This window comes from Dendrobates tinctorius, unplaced genomic scaffold, assembly GCF_039654945.1.
Source record: "Dendrobates tinctorius isolate UK_male_01 unplaced genomic scaffold, ASM3965494v1 ptg000040l, whole genome shotgun sequence".
Taxonomy (NCBI): Eukaryota; Metazoa; Chordata; class Amphibia; order Anura; family Dendrobatidae; genus Dendrobates; species Dendrobates tinctorius.
Window position 1 is genome coordinate 4339498 of NW_027361708.1, and position 20002 is coordinate 4359499.

A 20002-nucleotide genomic window follows, 5' to 3' on the forward strand; every position below is an offset into this window, starting at 1 on the left:
AATGTGGACAGGGAGCAGATCAGAGTAACAGCCAGAAGAAACTTAGGTTGAACACCACCAACAGAAAACGTGTGTGCAAAGCGTTTCTCTCGTTTAGGACAGACAGAAATAATATGCGAGGCATCTCCACAGAAAAAACACAACTTATTACGCCTTCTGAACTCCTGACGCTGCTCTCTGGACAAAACTCTATCACATTGCATAGGTTCAGACATTTGTTCATCAAGTGGCAACACTTCTCGTGCAGTTTTGCGTTCGCGCAAACGCCGATCAATCTGAATGGCTAATGACATAGAATCGTCAAGACCAGAGGGAACAGGAAATCCCACCATAGTATCTTTTACGGCTTCTGACAAACCCTTCCGAAAGAGAGCAGCCAGGGCATTATCATTCCAGGTAGTAAGTACCGCCCACTTTCGGAATTTTTGACAGTACGATTCTGCAGAATCTTGACCCTGGTTCAATGCCAGCAGGGTCTTTTCAGCCTGATCAATGGCATTAGGTTCGTCATACAACAACCCCAAGGCTTGAAAAAATGCGTTCACATTAGTCAGAATAGGATCATCAGGTTTCAAAGAAAATGCCCAATCCTGGGGATCGCCACGCAGCAAAGAGATGACAATTTTAACCTGCTGCGCGGAGCTCCCTGACGAGTTAGGCTTCAAGGCAAAAAATAATTTACAATTATTTTTGAAATTCAATTATTTAGACCGATCCCCAAAAAATACATCATGTGTGGGAATCTTTGGTTCAGCAGCATGTGAATGAGCAAGGTAGGTGGAAATTCCCCGCACTTCCGCAGCGAGCTGCTCCACGCGATCAGACAATTGCTTTATCTCCATTGAGAGAAAAAAAAATTCCCCCTACGGCCTCAGAGATATAGAGGAAAAAATATACACACTTTTTTTTTTTTCAATTCTTTCCTGCTACTTAGTACCCTAGGATCTGCGGTACGGCGGGTGATTCTGTTATGAACGAGTCACCGTAGGAGGCAGACACAAAAATAGAAGCTACGTCCAGAAAACCGGAGACGTTGGCAACTATCAGATTGCAGACCCCTGAACCTATCAACACAATTAGCAGTAGCCGTAGGGGGTTCCTACGGTGCCCTAGACCCCTCGATCACAGCCGGAGGACTAAATAGCCTAAAGACAGAAAAGGAAATCTAAACTGCCCCAGAGCAGACCCCAAAGCAATAGGCAGCCCCCAACATATAATGACAGTGAAGCAAGATGAAAAAACACTCACACAGATAGAAAGATAGGCTGAGCAAACGATGGGGCCCAAACTAACTACACAGGAAAGGAAAGGACAGTTGCTGTCTGCAATCTGCAAAAACCCTATGAAAGACACAAGCCAACAGGCTGATATGGAAAAAGGCCCTGAAGCCGCTAGGCTTCAAAAACTAAATCAGCACTCAGGTATTTTCTGAAAACAAAGCTAAAGGAATTCAGCTCACCCCAGCAGGGAATGGCAGAAATCCAGCAAAACGAAGTCAAAACACAAATGCAAAAAGCAGAGCAGAAAACTTAGCTTTAGGAGAGCAGGAATACAGACTGGTATCCAAGGATCCCACAGAGAAATCACCCGCAGGGCAGAAGGGCATCGCCGGCCTTATATCCAGTCAGTCACTCCACTCAGCCAGTCATCATCATTAGTCTCAGATGTTTGACAATCAGGCTCACTACCTTTCTTAACCAGCAGAGGGAGTTCATCGGGCCTGAGTGGTGAAGGGGAAAATGAACTCACAACAGTTAGGTGTTTGACCTCTGTTGTATAAGATGACTGGTATGACGCACTACCATTGGCTGAATTCGCCTTCAACAACCGGGTATTTCAGTGCACTAGTATGTCCCCGTTCCTGATCAATTGCGGCTTTAGTCCTCATTTTGGGGAATTCTCACTGTTGGATTCCGGTTGTCCAGGGGTGGAGGGATCTGTTCAGCGGCTGAGGTGCGACATAATATTTCCAGGGCCCAGGGGAAGTATAAATTATTTGCCAATAGAAAGAGAACACCAGGTCACAGGTTTCAAACTGGGGAGAAAGTTTGGCTGTCTACACAGAATATCAAACTGAAGGTCCCATCAACCAAATTGGGTCCAAATTCATCGGGCCGTACGAGATATCTGAGATAATCAATCCGGTAACCTATAGGCTGCGTCTTCCAGCCTCATTCAAATTATCTAATGTGTTTTATAAATCCCTGTTGAAACCGTTGGGGTCTGTCAAAGAAGGTCCTGGGTCAGCACCCCCACAAGTGTTGGTGGAGGGTCAGGGGGAGTATGAGGTTAGGCACATCGTCGATTATCGGCAGGTGCATCGCTTTTTACAGTACCTGTTGCACTGGAAGGGGTATAGGACGGAGGATCGCTCATGGTTCTGGCTCGCCTGGTGCATGCTGACCGCCTGGTTTGAACTTTTCATGCCAGACATCAGGGGAAGCCTGGGGTCCAGTGGCCCCCCTTTGAGAGGGGGTACTGTCATGATCCTGTGGTTAAGTTTGAGCTGGAACCTTGGGGGTTAACTCTGTGGCCTCCGTTTGGGCATGGGGAGGGTTTTTATAACTGCTGCGTACATCCATCTTCTTCAGTTATACTGTGCCCTCAGCTTAGTTAAGTGACCCCTGTGCATTTGTGATCTTGTGCAGTGTGTCTGCTTCTGTGTTTGATCTTTGAGTTCTGACCGGGTCTGTCCCCGTTGTGTGTTTGCCTACTGATTCGGTTTCATCTGCTTGACTTCCTGGTGCCTGACTTTTGCCTGTGTCCCGACCACGCTACTGTTTTTCCCTCTGGTGTTTGTTATAGATCTCCTAGCTTTTTGACCCCTTTGGCTTTGTTCTAGGACTTCCTTAATCCTAGGAGCTTAGTTGTGCCTCTGCCCATTCGCGTACCTGTCATTTTTGGCTCCTGCTCCCGGATGGCGCTTCTGGCAGCAGCTGCTCTCTCCGGGAGACCCGCGACTGCCGCATCATCGGACATTCTACCTTCCCCACTGGCCGGGTAAGTCCCTGTAACCGTGTATTCCTCGGGACCCAGGTACTGCTGGTATAGCAGCTCTGAGGAATGTGACATTATACATATTCATTAGCAATTTACATTGTCCTGTGCTGGACAAAGAGTATTGCTGAGTTTTCCAGGATCCTAAATGAGACTTCTGTCTCTTTATTAAACTGTTGCTTCCCTTACATTTTCTAAATTTGGGTCCTTACAAAAAATGGTGGTGGGGTATTGGCCATTTTCTGTAAATTTTAAGCACGTCTAAGAGACTGGGTTAATACGCTCCACAGATCTATTCAGTTTGCAACCTTAGACATATTGGAACATGGCTATTGCCACGCTAAAGCCTTTACCTGAGCTCTGTAGCACTGCCTGTCACTTGAGTAATGCACTCAGACCTCGACACTCTCTGGGAAATATTCTGTAATTACTCCATTGTTTCTGAAAACCATGCAAAAGATACATTCTGCCTGGTTGGCTAGTTTCCAGAAGAAGTGCGTAGGCTTGTGCAGATTTGTCAATGGCACTCCTGTCTCTTTCTCTTGAGGAGGCTGCGTTCAAGTAAAATGAGGCTTGTACGTGTTCCTGACATGGGTTTCAGGCCTGAAAGACTGGCCTCAATACAGACATTCGCTTGCATACACTGTATTGAGAATTTAATTCTAATGCTTTTGGTGTCTGGTAGAATCCAGTTTCCTGACTTTGATCATACAGCTCCTCCAACTTCTGTATTACAGTATATTCGCCTTACAGCGACTTCACCCACTATGATAGTTGTTTCATTGGGATCCGTTGGCAAAGATCCCGTTGAATCCTCTATCAATGCTTAATTTTCGCCTTTGACCAGGTGAGTGTAATTATATAAGCGTGCAATTTACACCTAGTTTCTACTGCACTTAGATCGTGCGCGGCATTGTTCCCTTTTTTTTCCCCTATCCTCAGGGTTGTTTGGATACATACATTTAACTATTTGTCATGAGAGAGGGACCTCTCAAATGTAGGAGCGAGAGCCCTCACAAGTGTTAAAGGAAAAGCTAAAGCCAAAATGCTCTGTGTGAACATATGCTAAAGGGGAGGTTTTTTTTTTTGCATTATATACATGTAATTATGAAGGCTAAAATGTTTCTTAGCATTTTTCCCTTATAAAAAAATGCATCTTTGGTTTGGTAGGTCTTTTTAAAAATCCAAAAAACCGGCACAATAGTCTGGCAGCATTATTCCCAGAAACCATATATGAGTCAGAAAGGCATGTTTCAGCTTTTTTCTCAGGCCCCCAGACCTGTTTGTTGGGTCCAGCAGAAAAATATTCGTCTTTCTAATTGACTTGCATTGGATTTGTTATTCTTTACGAATACATGCCACAAACATGCAGCAATCGCCTATCCTTAAAAAGCCAACCCTCGACCCAACCAATATGTCCAGCTATCGCCCAATATCGCTGCTCCCTTTCACTTCCAAACTTCTCTAGCAGCATGTCCACGCTGAACTTTCGTCACACCTCTCATCTAACTTGCTCTTTGACAATCTACAATCTGGTTTCCGTCCCCATCATTCCACTGAGACTGCCCTGACAAAAATTACTAACGACCTACTTACAGCCAAAGCTAATGGACAATACTACATACTCCTCCTTCTAGACCTGTCCTCTGTTTTTGACACAGTTGACCACTGTCTCCTACTACAGATCCTCTCCTTCTCTGCCATAAAGACCGCACATTCGCGCCTCCCACTCCCACACTCCTCCTCCACCTCCTCATCCCACCCCCTCTCTGTTGGAGACCCCCAAGGCTCTGTTCTAGGACCCCCTACTCTTCCCAATCTATACACTTGGCCTGGGACAACTCATAAAGTCTCATTGATTCCAGTACCACCTGTATGCTGACATCACACAGATCTACCTCTCTGGCCCAGACATCACCTCTCTGGTGTCCAGTATCCCGGAGTGTCTATCAGCCATATCCTTCTTCTCCTTTCGCTTCCTCAAACTCAATGTGGAAAAATCTGAACTCATCATCTTTCCTCCATCCCACAGATCTTCATTACCTGATCTATCACAATTAATGACATCATGCTTTCCCCTGTACCAGAAGTCCGCTGCCTCGGAGTAAGCCTTGACTCTACCCTGTCCTTCAAACCACACATTCAAGCTCTTGGAGAGTTGTTATTTTTTTATTCATCATTGATCCTCTTACTGCTCTGGCTGAGCTACTGCAGCATCTCATTCTGAAGGTGGCAGATCTTTGCTCTGTTGTTTAGCAACACCCAAACACATCCGGTTTTGAGACTGTGAGTCCCAAAAAGCTCCTGGTGGAGCCCAAGGTCGCTTACCTGACAGGTTCACTGGGGCATGACAAGCTTGTTCCTTTCGGGGAAGCCTATAAAATTTACGATAAGTTACATTCTCACTCCTCTGAAGCTGAGTAGCAAAGGGCGGGGATCGTACTTTCGCTCCTTCAGCGTGACCCCCAATCCTGTGCATTTTCTATTCCAGATAATTCTCAGTCTCTATGGATGATTGAGGGATTTTTTCAGGTGCTGGGCCATACACAAGGTCAAAATTGTTGATACCCCTCGTTTAATGACAGAAAAACCCACAATGGTCACAGAAATAACTTGAATCTCACAAAAGTAATAATAAATCAAAAATCTCTGTAAAGGAACAAATGAAAATCAGACATTGCTTTTCAACCTTGCTTCCACAGAATTTAAAAAAAAATGAAACTCATGAAATAGGCCTGGACAGAAATGATGGTACCCTTAACTCAATAGTTTGTTGCACAACCTTTTGAGGCAATCACTGCAATCAAACAATTTGTGTAACTGTCAATGAGACTTCTGCACCTCTCGACAGGTATTTTGGCCCACTCCTCAAGAGCAAACTGCTCCAGTTGTCTCGTGTTTGAAGATTGCCTTTTCCAGATGGCATGTTTCAGCTCTTTCCAAAGATGCTCAATAGGATTTAAGTCAGGGCTCATAGAAGGCCACTTCAGAATAGTCCAATGTTTTCCTCCGCCACTCTTTTTAACTGTGTGTTTTGGGTCATTATCATGTTGCAAGACCTATGACCTGCACCTGAGACCATGCTTTCTGATACTGGGCAGCACATTTCTCTCTAGAATCCCTTGATAGTACCCTGCACAGATTCTAGACACCCTGTGCCACATGCAGCAAAGCAGCCCCAGAACTTAATAGTCTCCTTCATGTTTCACAGTAGGGACAATGTTCTTTTTTTTATATGCTTCATTTTTACATCTGTGAACATAGAGCTGATGTGCCTTGCCAAAAAGTTCCATTTTTGTCTCATCTGTCCATAGGACATTCTCCCAGAAGCTATGTGGCTTGTCAGCATGTAGTTTGGCAAATTCCAGGCTGGCTTTTTTATGATTTTTTTTTCAACAATGGTGTCCTCCTTGGTCGTCTCCCATGAAGTCCACTTTAGCTCATACAATGACGGATGGTATGATCTGACACTAATGTTCCTTGAGCTTGAAGTTCACCTTTAATCTATTTAGAAGTTTTTTTGGGCTCTTTTATTACCATTTGTATTATCCATCTCTTTGATTTGTCATTAATTTTCCTCCTGCAGCCACATCCAGGGAGGTTGGCTACAGTCCCATTGAGCTTAAATTTCTGAATAATATGTGCAACTGTAGTCACCAGAACATCAAGCTGCTTGGAGATGGTCTTATAACTTTTACCTTTAACATGTTTGTTTATAATTTTCTTTCTAATCTCCTGAGACAACTCATTCCTTCGCATTTTCTGGTCCATGTTGAGTGTGATACACACCATGTCACCAAATAGCACAGTCAGTATCTGTAGCCCTCTATACAGGTCCACTCACTGATTCCAAGATTGTAGACACCTGTGAATCTAATTAGTGATCTCACCTTGATTTATATGTTCCTTTTGTTACATTATTTTCAGGGGTACAATCATTTCTGTCCAGGCCTATTTCATGAGTTTTATTTTTTTTTAATTCTGTGGAAGCATGGTTGAAAAGCAATATCTGACTTTCATTAGTTCATTTTCTTAGATTTTTGATTTATTACTATTTTTGTCAGAGTCAAGCTATTTCTGTGACTATTGTGAGTTTTTCTGTCATTAAACGAGGGGTACCAACAATTTTGACAACGTGTGTATATATATGATGACCCTGATTACGCCTCCCTGGCCAAGGGAGCTTCGACAGGGATACCGTCTGGCAGAAGAGTATTGCTCCATGTTTCAAAAGTGGTCCACCAATACTAGGTAGAATGCCCCTGGACTCTGTAGCCAGTTCATTCAAGGATTATCAGTAAGAGTAAAGGATGACTTTTCCCTGCAGAAGACTCCAGTCTCCCTAGAGGCGGCCATGTCTCTGGCCATCTGTGTGGACCGCTGTCTTCATCGGAGACATAAGGAGATACTCCTATTTGTAGGTAACCTGGAGTCAAGAGAGTCTGGGTCTGAATCTACCATGCAACCAAAATCCATGCACTTGGGTGGGGCTGCACATTCTGTGGGTTCAATGGTATTTTGTCGTAAAGGGGAGTGTGTTTCTTCTGCAGTGGAAAGAGTAATATTGTGGGCATGTGTCATTCTATATTCCCTAGTAAACAACCACAGGAAAACTAAGGAGCAACCCAGGTATACTTATCTCCTCCATTGGTCAATTTTTTCTACTGGCTGAGAACCATCGCAGCAGAGATAAGAAGGTCATTTCTGCATTTCTGGACAGTGCGGTGGGGTTTAATTTAATCGATGCTAGTTTCATCCAGGCTCTAGGGCCTCAAACCACAAGTATTATTTATATCAATACCCACTATCGCTATTGACTCTGCATCCTTGAGCCAAAGGTGCTTTACTCAGATCATTCATATGTTGCATCTACAGGAAGGAGCCATGCACTTAGAATTTGTAGACTGTTATGTGCTAGAGGGCTTGCCCTCTCCAGAGGTTCTCAGATTACCTCAGCTTATGCTACACAACCTTGTGGTAAACTGGCAGACTTGGAAGGTGATTAAATGGAGCAAGTATTGCAAAGAACATTTGGCCACAGTGTTCTCCTGTGGGCCTGATTGCATTTACCTGTACCCACACTATAGAATATTTTATGAGACCATAATTCTGTCATGGAGGCAAGGGCCAACAACAATTTGTTCACAAGTAAAGTGAGAATGTCTCATTCCTGAGCATATGACATCAACATTAATTTGTAGTGTTGTACTTTGCCTTCCATGCTGCAAGAATTTTAGCATAGATATTAATATTCAAATTAATCAAAAAGGTAGGCCTAAAATTAAAAAAAAACAATGCTGGGTATTGGGTTTTGGTAAAACTGAAATGGTTGCCTCTGAAGACAAATGTTAAGATTTATATAGGCGTAAAGGAGTATTATTATACTAATAAAAAAGTGCTGCACTACTCATTTTTATGCTATTAAAGGATGACTAATATGGTGTTAATTATAATTCTTTTTTAGGTAGCTCCTCAAAAGAGTCATTTGAATTTTCATCATATACTAGAGTATGAACAAATATTCTCAAGTTCTTGTCTAAAGTATGTGTAGGTAATCTTTACATTAAGTTGAGGTCCCATCCGTCATGGAAAGCCCTACTAAGACTCATTCCCAATTATTATAGATGCTTGAAAATCAATTTAGGACCTCTTAAGACACCATTTACTGAATTGTGCAAATCCATTAGATAATTACCGCCACCATTAATGGTATAACAAAGGTGGCATTTGTGATAAATTAAGGGTTTTTTCTATTTCCACATAGTTCAATTTTGTAGAACTGTATAAAATGAATCGATGTGACTAGAGTAAATTATTCTGCTTTCTTCTACAGGTACATGTCAGAAGGAGATACACATTTTCATTTAAATAGTAAGTAAAACCTTTTTAATTTTTTATATTTTAAAGCCTTTTAAATTGTGAGCAGATTGGCAATGAAGCCTGTGCTTTCTATTGAATCCATACTTGGGCACTGCTTTCACTTCAGTTGCGCACCTTTTAGGTGGGTTTTGATGATTGGTGGGGGTCTCAGAATTCAGACACCATTAATTTTCTTTCAAAACAATTTATGGTTCATCCAGATGTGCATGCTAAATAGCATTATTCCTCATATGATGATGTTTTAATGTGATTATTTAAGACTCTAGCCCAGTGATTGGTCCCAAAAGTTTAGGAAACAGTCCCTTTACTGTTACTTTTGGAGGCGATCATTACCCACTAGGGGCTATTTGTCTAATTCACAAATAATCTCAACTAACTGAGAACAAATGCTTTAGAAATGGAAAGTAGGACCACAAAATTATTGCATTTATTTCTTAAATAATTTATTAATTTATTAATTATCCCAGTAAAGAAGACAATATGTGGACAATAGATAAATAATGGTGGTTGAGATAATATGTTGTGCATTCTAACAGATCATTAATGTATTTTTCATAAACAGGCCTTCTTCAACTACCAAAGATGTTCTATCACGGATCTCTTCTGCTCACAATAGTGGTCAGTACGGTGGCCTGTCTCCCTGATCCCCTAAATTTGGCAAAGGTTCCAGAAACTCCCAGTATTTCAAAACCTATTTCACCTCCTAAAATAGATGCAAACATTCCAAAGACAACCGGAGTTACTGTGAAGAAAATAGGTATGAAAGGTTTGTGACTTTGTTAATGTCAATGATTGATACATAGATATAAATGAAACTAAAGGATCCCATACATATTAGACTAATGTTCGCAGAACCAGATGATATTGACTGGTTCAGCTAAGAATGTAATATTGGGGCACTGTGCAACTGATGGTAGGAGACAATGCCAACTGGGCATATCCAATCTTTCAGTCGGCATCTTTCTCATAGAGAAAAAAGGAATGGATAAGCAATTGCTCATGAGCATGGAAGAGTTGGCTAAGATGGCTGTCGGCCGAACGATTGGTCAAAGAATTGTTCAGCCAACAACCATCTAATGCGTATGGGACCTCATAAGTGTGATAAAAAACTATTTAGCCATAATCAGCCTTACAAACAATCCAAAAATATTCACCCTGTTGTCAACTCATGGTTAAACACTGCTAACAAATCCATCTATCTACTGTTAATATATCTTGCTAATCTTTTAAATGTTTGTTATCAAATCAGATTTTATGCAACACTGTTTAGAATGGGAGAGATATGTCAATGTATAATTGATAAATACATTCTTCATAAGTCTCTGCATTGTTTTTATAGTGTGGTACTCTGATTTGTTCTCTGTAGAAGCGTAGAGATTATGCTGGTGCTATACAGGAAAACACTACGTGTCCAAGAACATTATAGCATGGCCAGCTTAGCCCTAGGCAAATGTCGACATCAAGCTTGTCGACTGACAACAATAATGAGATTTGTGACTTAAGTTTTGAAAAATTTAAAATGCATTTGTATATACATTTGATTTTTATGTTTCACTTTCAGGAATTCCAGTTATAGGCATCAAACCTTCCCAGTGGCAAGACCTCCAACGTCGTGTCAGCAAGCTAGAAGCAGGTAAGTGACTGAAGAGCATTTCTCGTAAAAAAAATCATAACTTCCCTGTGCTGGGAACTTTCTGCTCTTTGGCTACGCTCTCCTTCTTTTATCTCTAGTATCAGTCAGTAATGTTCTTGACGTTTTTCCTTTTGTCACTGGTTAAAGAAACTAAGTAATGTAAGAGTTCAGCTATTATTAAGCAATAGCTTATGAATCATCCAAGCTCCTCAAAAACCCGTATATGCTTCTCCATTTTCCATAATTCTGAAACTTTTTCTGTATATAATCAAGTGTATAGTGTAACTGCTGCTCATATAAGCTTATGGGAGGCTCGTTCCTGCACACGGGCACAAGTGATTTAACTGCAGTACTGTATCTTCCATTAATATGTGGCTCCTTCATAGTCTATAGACTTCTTCTACATAGAGGATTTAAAGCAAAATGGTAGAAAATTTTAATGAAGATTACTTAAAAAGTTACTAAACTTTCTATTTAGGAATAAAATATATAGCATCTATACAGTCATGGCCAAAAGTATTGACACCCCTGCAATTCTGTCAGATAGTACTCAGTTTCTTCCTGAAAATGATTGCAAACACAAATTCTTTGGTATTATTATCTTCATTTAATTTGTCTTAAATGAAAAAACACAAAAAGAATTGTTCTAAAGCCAAATTGGATATAATTCCACACCAAACATAAAAAAGAGGGTGGACAAAAGTATTGGCACTGTTCGAAAAATCATGTGATGCTTCTCTAATTTGTGCAATTAACAGCACCTGTAACTTACCTGTGGCACCTAACAGGTGTTGGCAATAACTAAATCCCACTTGCAGCCAGTTAACATGGATTAAAGTTGACTCAACCTCTGTCCTGTGTCCTTGTGTGTACCACATTGAGCATGGAGAAAAGAAAGAAGACCAAAGAACTGTCTGAGGACTTGAGAAACCAAATTGTGAGGAAGCATGAGCAATCTCAAGGCTACAAGTCCATCTCCAAAGACCTGAATGTTCCTGTGTCTACCGTGCGCAGTGTCATCAAGAAGTTTAAAGCCCATGGCACTGTGGCTAACCTCCCTAGATGTGGCCGGAAAAGAAAAATTGACAAGAGATTTCAACACAAGATTGTGCGGATGTTGGATAAAGAACCTCCACTAACATCCAAACAAGTTCAAGCTGCCCTGCAGTCCGAGGGTACAACGGTGTCAACCCGTACCATCCGTCGGCATCTGAATGAAAAGGGACTGTATGGTAGGAGACCCAGGAAGACTCCACTTCTTACCCCGAGAAATAAAAAAGCCAGGCTGGAGTTTTCCAAAACTTACCTGAAAAAGCCTAAAACATTTTGGAAGAATGTTCTCTGGTCAGATGAGACAAAAGTAGAGCTTTTAGGGCAAAAACATCAACATAGAGTTTACAGGAGAAAAAAGAGGCATTCAAAGAAAAGTACACGGTCCCTACTGTCAAACATGGCAGAGGTTCCCTGATGTTTTGGGGTTGCTTTGCTGCCTCTGGCACTGGACTGCTTGACCGTGTGCATGGCATTATGAAGTCAGAAGACTACCAACAAATTTTGCAGCATAATTTAATTTTTTCCAGTGTGAGAAAGCTGGGTCTCCCTCAGAGGTCATGGGTCTTCCAGCAGGACAATAACCAAAAACACACTTCAAAAAGCACTAGAAAATGGTTTGAGAGAAAGCACTGGAGACTTCTAAGGTGGCCAGCAATGAGTCCAGACCTGAATCCCATAGAACACCTGTGGAGAGATCTAAAAATGGCAGTTTGTAGAAGGCACCCTTCAAATATCAGGGACCTGGAGTAGTTTGCCAAAGAAGAATGGTCTAAAATTCCAGCAGAGCATTGTAAGAAACTCATTGATGGTTACCGGAAGCGGTCGGTCGCAGTTATTTTGGCTAAAGGTTGTGCAATCAAGTATTAGGCTGAGGGTGTCAATACATTTGTCCGGCCCATTTTTGGAGTTTTGTGTGAAATGATCAATGTTTTGCTTTTTGCTTCATTCTCTTTTGTGTTTTTTCATTTAAGACAAATTAAATGAAGATAATAATACCAAAGAATTTGTGTTTGCAATCATTTTCAGGAAGAAACTGAATATTATCTGACAGAATTGCAGGGGTGTCAATACTTTTGGCCATGACTGTATATATAATTGTCTTGTACTCCAGTTACACCCAGAGCTGCTGTCTGTCTGTAACCGAAATCGTGCATCGCTGATTGGTCGCGGCAGTTAGGCCGTGACCAATAAGCAACAGTCGCTTAGTCGTCGTGGCAACACGGCCGCATTGCTTATTGTACAGGCACATTACAGCCATTAAAGGCATCACTGCTGCGTCGCTCATTACACAGGTACAGTCCTGTACATATACAATACATTAGGTAAGAGCAGAACAGTGACTGCAGATCTGGGTGTAACTGGAGTACAATACATTAGGTAAGATCTGAACAGTGACTGCAGCTCTGGCTGTAACAGGAGTATAATACATTAGGTAAGAGCAGAACGGTGACTGCAGCTCTGGGTGTAACTGGACTACAATACATTAGATTAAAGCAGAACACTGACTGCAGCTCTGGGAGTAACTGGAGTACAATACATTAGGTAATAGCAGAACAGTGACTGCAGATCTGGGTGTAACTGGAGTACAATACATTAGGTAACAGCAGAACAGTGACAGCAGCTCTGGGTGTAACTGGAGTACACTACATTAGATAACAGCAGAACAGAGACTGCAGCTCTGGGTGTAACAGGAGTACATTAGGTAACAGCAGAACAGTGACTGCAGATCTGGGTGTAACTGGAGTACAATACATTAGGTAAGATCTGAACAGTGACTGCAGCTCTGGCTGTAACAGGAGTATAATACATTAGGTAAGAGCAGAATGGTGACTGCAGCTCTGGGTGTAACTGGACTACAATACATTAGGTAACAGCAGAACAGTGACTGCAGCTCTGGCTGTAACTGGAGTACAATACATTAGGTAACAGCAGAACAGTGACAGCAGCTCCGGGTGTAACAGGAGTATAATACACTAGATGGTGGCCCGATTCTATCGCATCAGGTATTTTAGAGTCTCTGTTAAAATAAAAAATAGTTATATACTCACCTTCCGACGGCCCCCGGACTCTGTCCCTCCTCTCACCATCCGCCCGGCGTCTTCCGGTTCCAGTAATGCTTAACGAGAAGGGCTGAAGATAACGTCACTCTCGCGAGAGCGCGACGTCATCAGCGGTGTTTCGTGCAAAGCATTACTGGAACCAGAAGATGCCGGGAGCGTGGAGAGGAGAGAAAGAGTCTGGGGGGCCGTCGGAAGATGAGTATATTTTTATTTTAACAGAGACTCTAGAATACCCGATGAGATAGAATCGGGCCACCATCTAGTATGTGAAAAGGTGCCTATAGCCTTTAATATATAGAGTATATTTCCTTTCATTCATTGCTAAATGCAGTTAAAAATTGGTTATAAATGCCATGAGTAAAATAGATTTTTTAGATTTTTTTATAATGTAGTGCCAGATGATGGCTGGGTACTGAACACTGTTTATTGAATATATTTGTATTCTACATATTTGCCACTAAGGACATGTATGACCGTTACAGAAATAGTGAGTACAGTGTACGCAATTCTTATAGACTTGCCTTACCCAGTAGTACCGTAGTATGCATGGAAATGCTGCTTAAAACATAATGGGGTAATACCATTTTATGCATTTCTAAATGTTTCTTGAGAATAGGGATGGTCATTTGCATGATGCCAGTGTTTAAATGTGAATAGGGCTGACAACAATGTCAGTTTAGGCATAATAAGGGTGCTACATCATGTAGGGAAAGAGTAATGTCAGAAAGAAGAGAAAGTCCAATACATATAAGACATGCACACCTAATGCTTCAATAAAAAATATACTTTCATTTACACTGATAAACAAACAGGGACATAAAACCACTTAAAACCACACAAGGTGCAATGTAACCACACCCCTAGCAATTGCAATAAACCAGCCAATCACAGTAATAATAACAAATAACCATACAGCAATAATGGTCAACCTCATATGACAGTGCTAACAAAGTATATGGTGAAAAAATGGTAATCTCATGTGAACGACTCCAAAGACCTGAGATAAATTACCATATAGGAAAGTAATTTCTCTATAAGTATTTAGGCCTATAGAATGCCCCTAACCATCATAGGGCCGGTAGTCACCTGGATCAGGGGTATATCACATATAGTTGCCTGGCAGCTTTGTCAAGGGGAGTGACAAACCCCCTGATGAAGCTGCCCAGCAGCGATACGCGTAGGGTCTACCCATGCACCTCTCCTCTCGTCATTACCAACCACCATGGCTGCTTATTAAATAATAATAATTTAATTACTAAATATTTCCAAAACTTATTGAGCTGCAAAAATAAAGGACTACTCCAGTGTTTTATTTTATTGCCCCTCCTCCCTCTGTTAGCCAGCAGTAACGTGCTCAGTATGTGCATCAAAATAATTACCTATTGCTGTCTTCTTCCATTTCTTTGGCTGTTTTCCGGCCCTCTCTTGCATCATGTGACCACAAACGTGACCAGCCACCTCACGCAGCGCCTATTGTGTGGATAAGGAGTCACTTTCTCAATGTAAGTCTATGAGAATCATAACAAGGCTCTCATTTGTTTACATTAAATAAGGAAATAGCAGTCTACTGTGCGCGCTCGCAAGTCAAGGCTGCGGTCACACAATGCAGGGTAAAACAGGAGCAGGACTGAACATGGCAAAATACAGTGAGGAGTTACTATTATAAAGCACACTCTGCAGTCACATTATAGTGACAACTAATGGAGTGGCCAATAAGAAAATGCTGAAGTGGTCCAGTAAGTTAATGATTATTTAGGCCTAGAAAACTTCTTCCATCTTATATATGATAATTCACATTTTTCTATATCTTCTAGTTCTCAAACTGGAAGGAAGGATCCAAGTAGTAGGTGACAAGATGATGGCTACTAATGGAAAAGAAGAAGACTTTGCAACATCAAACTCTTCATGTAATGTCGTTGGTGGACAAATTGTTTCTCCTATGAATGAAGCAGAGAACAGTGCTGCATTGGCATTCGTGAAGAAATATAACAGAAATGCATATCTGGCAATAAGAGAGGGACCAGTACCTGGAGCCTTCAACTACTTGAATGGAGCCCCTATTGTTTTCTCTCGCTGGAGTAAAGGTGAACCCAGTGGAAAAGGAACCGAAGGCTGCACTGAAATGTATACTAATGGCCAGTGGAACGATAAAGCTTGTAACTATGATCGTCTTACTATCTGTGAGATATAAATCTAAAATGAGTACTCATTAGCTTCTCTGATTCAATAGTTGCTTAAACTTTTACTTTGTTAATTAAAAACATTGTTTCATTTGTAGCTTCTACTCTGCTGATATTTCAATTACAATTCTCAAAATAAAAGGAGAGGCATATTAATTTTCTATGTCCTATTACCTGTGTTTATCATCAATTTTATTGTTATCATTTTGTCACTGAATTTGTATACATCTTCAACACTACAAACTACACCTTAATCAGAGGTGAATCTAGGTTTTCTGCAACCAGGTCAAAAATTCAGTTTGGCGCTCCCCCTATACATACATTAAGCGATTTAGGTATTCGTCATGTGACACTCATATTTGATTTCCATTGATATTACAACTAGCTTCTTTTCTTGATTTACTCAATGTTCAGTTAAAACTATAGCTAAACTAAAACTATAACATCACAATTATCATCAGCACAGAAACACAGCATCACAACCGTCAGCAGTACATAAAAACATAATCTACGCCACCATCAGTATCTGAATACAGAACAATAAGCACATGAATGCAGAAGTAAAATCATCATCAGTACATGAATACATCAACAAAATCACCATCACAGGAATAATTCACCAAAAGCAGCATCAGTACAAGTACATAAATATATCACCAAAAGTACCATCAGTACATGAATATATTAATAAATGAATTCAGCACCAGAAGCACCATCAGAACATTAATACATCCACAGAACCACCATTAATATAAGAATACATAATCAGAACCCACCATCAGCAGAAGAATGCAGCACCAGAACTACCATCAGTACATGCATAAATAACCTTAGAAACCATTAGAATATGAATACAGCACCAAAACCACCAACAGTACATAAAAACATCACTAAAGTATGAATACATTGCCAATCGTAGTACAGAGAACAATTACAATGACAGGTCAGCCATTTATACTATTGTATTGCATGACGATACAACTTCCAGCATGTCATTAACAATGATAGGAAACCAAAAATAGTAGTTAACTGCCGTTATCAGACCACACTGGATTTTATAAGTTTATGTTATGCTGCTATCATTCAGTGGTATTGAGAAGTCTGGCACAGTCCAGCCCTTGTTCATTTTTATAAGTGTCAGCTCAGTGGTATTGAGAAGTCTGGCACAGTCCAGTCCTTGTTCATTTTTATAAGTGTCAGCCTGTCAGCATTTTCAGTTGACAGGCGGATGCCCTTATCAGTTATAATTCCACCAGCTGCACCAAAAACCCGCTCTGGCAAAACACAAGCGGCAGAACAGGCCTGGACCTCCATGGCGTACAGGGCCAGTTCATGCTACGCGTCCAGCTTGGATACCCAATAATTTTAAGACACAGAGGAATCACGGAGGACATTGGTACGGTAAGCAAGGTACACCCTCAGCACCTTCCCAAACTTTGCACTCCTTGTGCGAGTACCCCGCGCCTCAGGGCCTGTGCGATGGGAGGGTCTGAGAAAACTCTCCCAGAACTTTGACAGTGTTCCTCTGTCTCTACAGGATTGGAGTTGTGTCTCTCTTGCCTGTACTCCTTGATTGTCCAACAAACTGTGACCTCTGCTGCCAGGGTTTTAAGATGGGAATTTGTTTAATAATTCTGCAAAAAGGGCATTCTGGTACTGTCACATTTTAGTAGTCCTGTCCGCCTCTGGAATAAGAGATAGAAAGTTCTACTTGTAGCGTGGGTCTAGAAGTGTCAACAACCACTAATGACTGTCACCCAAAATTTTGAGCATGCGATGGTCACAGGAAAGGCAGCGTAATAAAAACTCAGCCATGTGTGCCAAATTACTAGAAGGCAAGACTTCCGTGTCCTCACTAAGAGGATGACTGACCATGCTCTACTCCTCCTCCTCCTCCCTGTCCTCAGGCAATCCATGCTGAAGAGACAGTATGACAGTTGTGCACGTAGTACCATCTATAGCGCATGAAACTAGCCCCTGTTCATCCTCCTCCTCCTCCTGTTACTCATTGTCACCTAATCCACATTGGGATGAGATGAGGCTGGGCTGTGGGTAATCACCCTGTATGGCTCCTTGCTCCATCTCATCGTGCTCTGCCTGCAATGCATCCTATTTGATTGTGAGCAGTGAGCGCTTCAGAACACAGAAAAGCAGGATGGTGATGCTAATTATGGTGTCATCGCCGCCCACCATCTTGGTGGAGTCCTCAAAGTTTTGGAGGATGGTACATATGTCTGACAACCATGTCCACTCCTGAGGTCTTATGTGTGGAGTCTGAACTGAATACTGACGGCCTTGTTGATGCTTGTAGTCAATAACTGCCCTCTTCAGCTCACAAATTTTTCCCAACATCTCCAGTGTAGAGTTCCAGCGCATGGGGACATCACACATTAGTTGGTGAGACAGAAGCTGCAAAGGCTGCTGAAGCATGGCAAGGGCGGCGGAAGCTGTAGCTGACTTTCTAAAATGGGCAGATAGGCGGCATACTTTTACAAGCAGATCTGGCAGCTCCGGGTAGGTTTTGAGAAACCATTGAACCACAAGGTTAAGCGAATGGGCCAGGCATGGTACGTGTGTGAGCTCACCTCACCTCAGAGCCACAACCAGGTTCCGGCCATTGTCACACATGACCATGACTGGCTGTAGGTTCAGTGGTGTCAGCCACAGATCTGCCTGCTCTTTCAGAGCTGTTAACAACTCTTCAGCATTGTGCCGTTTGTCACCTAAGCATATTAGCTTCAGCACAGCCTGTTTCCGTTTGGCTGAGGCAGTGCTGCAGTGCTTCTAGCTTGTGACTTATGTGGTCATTTCGAAGATGGAGGCTGAAGAGGAGGATGGGGTGCAGGAACTGTAGACTGTGGGGGCAACCCTGATTGACATAGGACCCGCAATCCTCAGCGTCGGGAGGATGTGTTCTATCCCATGATCTGACTGGGTCCCGGCTTCCACTATGTTAACCCAGTGTGCCATCAGTGAGATGTACCGTCCCTACCTACAAGCACTGGTCCTCATGTTTGTGATTAGGTGGACTTTCCCAGTAACTGCATTATTGAGAGTATGGCTAATGTTGTTGGACATGTGCTTGTGTAATGTGGGGACGGCAACCCGGAATAATAGTGGTGGCTGGGGACCGAGTACTGAGGGATGGCCGCCGCTATCAGGTTGCAGAAAGCTTCAGTCTCCACGAGCCTAAAAAGCAACATTTAGAGCCCAAGCAGACATGAAATGTGTGAATTTATTAGGGTGGCCTGTGGGGCATTGGCTGCAAATTTGTGCTTGCATTTCAAGGACTGTTGTATGGACAACTGAACACTGTGCTGGGACAAGGACAAAAAAAAAAAAAAAAAAAAAAATATTTGTGTTTTTTGCTTTCTGGTTTCTCTGGTTAATGGTCATGTGTTGAAATGCACTTGCATTGTGCATACACATTGACTTACTTGTCTCAGTTCAGATTTGTTTTTTATTCATTTCATTGTGCATTCAGTGCATATAGGGGTGTGACCGCCCTTTTTCTGAGCTGGGAAAGCCATCCAGTCTGGCCTAAGCTGTTACAAGTGGTTCAGCCGCTCGACCCTTATTCACATTCACGCCACTTGGCAAGTGATAAGGTTTTAAATACTAGAGTAGGGACTGTCCCACAAGGGTTGCCGTGACGTGGCGGGATGGCTTGTACATTATTTTGATCAAAATTATGTTTACTAAATACCCTTATTATTATTATTACCTTTATGCATTATTTGCAGTATATTTTTTACTTTTAGTTCAGGATATTTGTGTTTTTTGCTTTCTGGTTTCTCTGGGACAAGGACGTGGATGTGCTTGCTGATGGTGCTAGATGAGTGTGTGCAATGACAGGGGCAGGGTAGGAGGCATCTTCACATGCACTTGGACAGGGGATTGGCTTGCACGCACAACAGCAGAAGAAGCAGTGATGTCACCCGCAGACACTGTTCCTGGAGCCTGGGGATCGGCCCACAAAGTCGGGTGCTTTGTTGTCATGTGCCTGATCATGCTGGTGGTCGTCAGGCTGGTAGTTTTGCTACCCCTGCTGATGACAGCCTGGCAGGTGGTGCAAATGGCCTTTTTGGGGTTATCAGCAGAGTCTTTAAACCAGACTCTCGAAGACCTAACATTTGTACTGGCAACTTCTGTCATGTTGATGTTACTGGGAACGGTTGCCAGCCTTCTGTCTGTGGCCA

The 20002-nt window shown here is 42.1% G+C and overlaps 1 protein-coding gene across 1 annotated transcript; it reads left to right on the forward strand.

Moving 5' to 3' along the window:
- The first annotated feature begins 7351 nt into the window (after positions 1-7351).
- On the forward strand, positions 7352-15814 carry LOC141088725 (uncharacterized). The gene is made up of 7 exons (XM_073574909.1): positions 7352-7510; positions 7873-7995; positions 8462-8538; positions 8831-8868; positions 9440-9643; positions 10439-10510; positions 15438-15814. Exons 1-7 carry the CDS (start codon positions 7352-7354, stop codon positions 15812-15814), a joined length of 1050 nt encoding a protein of 349 aa, XP_073431010.1.
- Positions 15815-20002: the final 4188 nt, after the last annotated feature.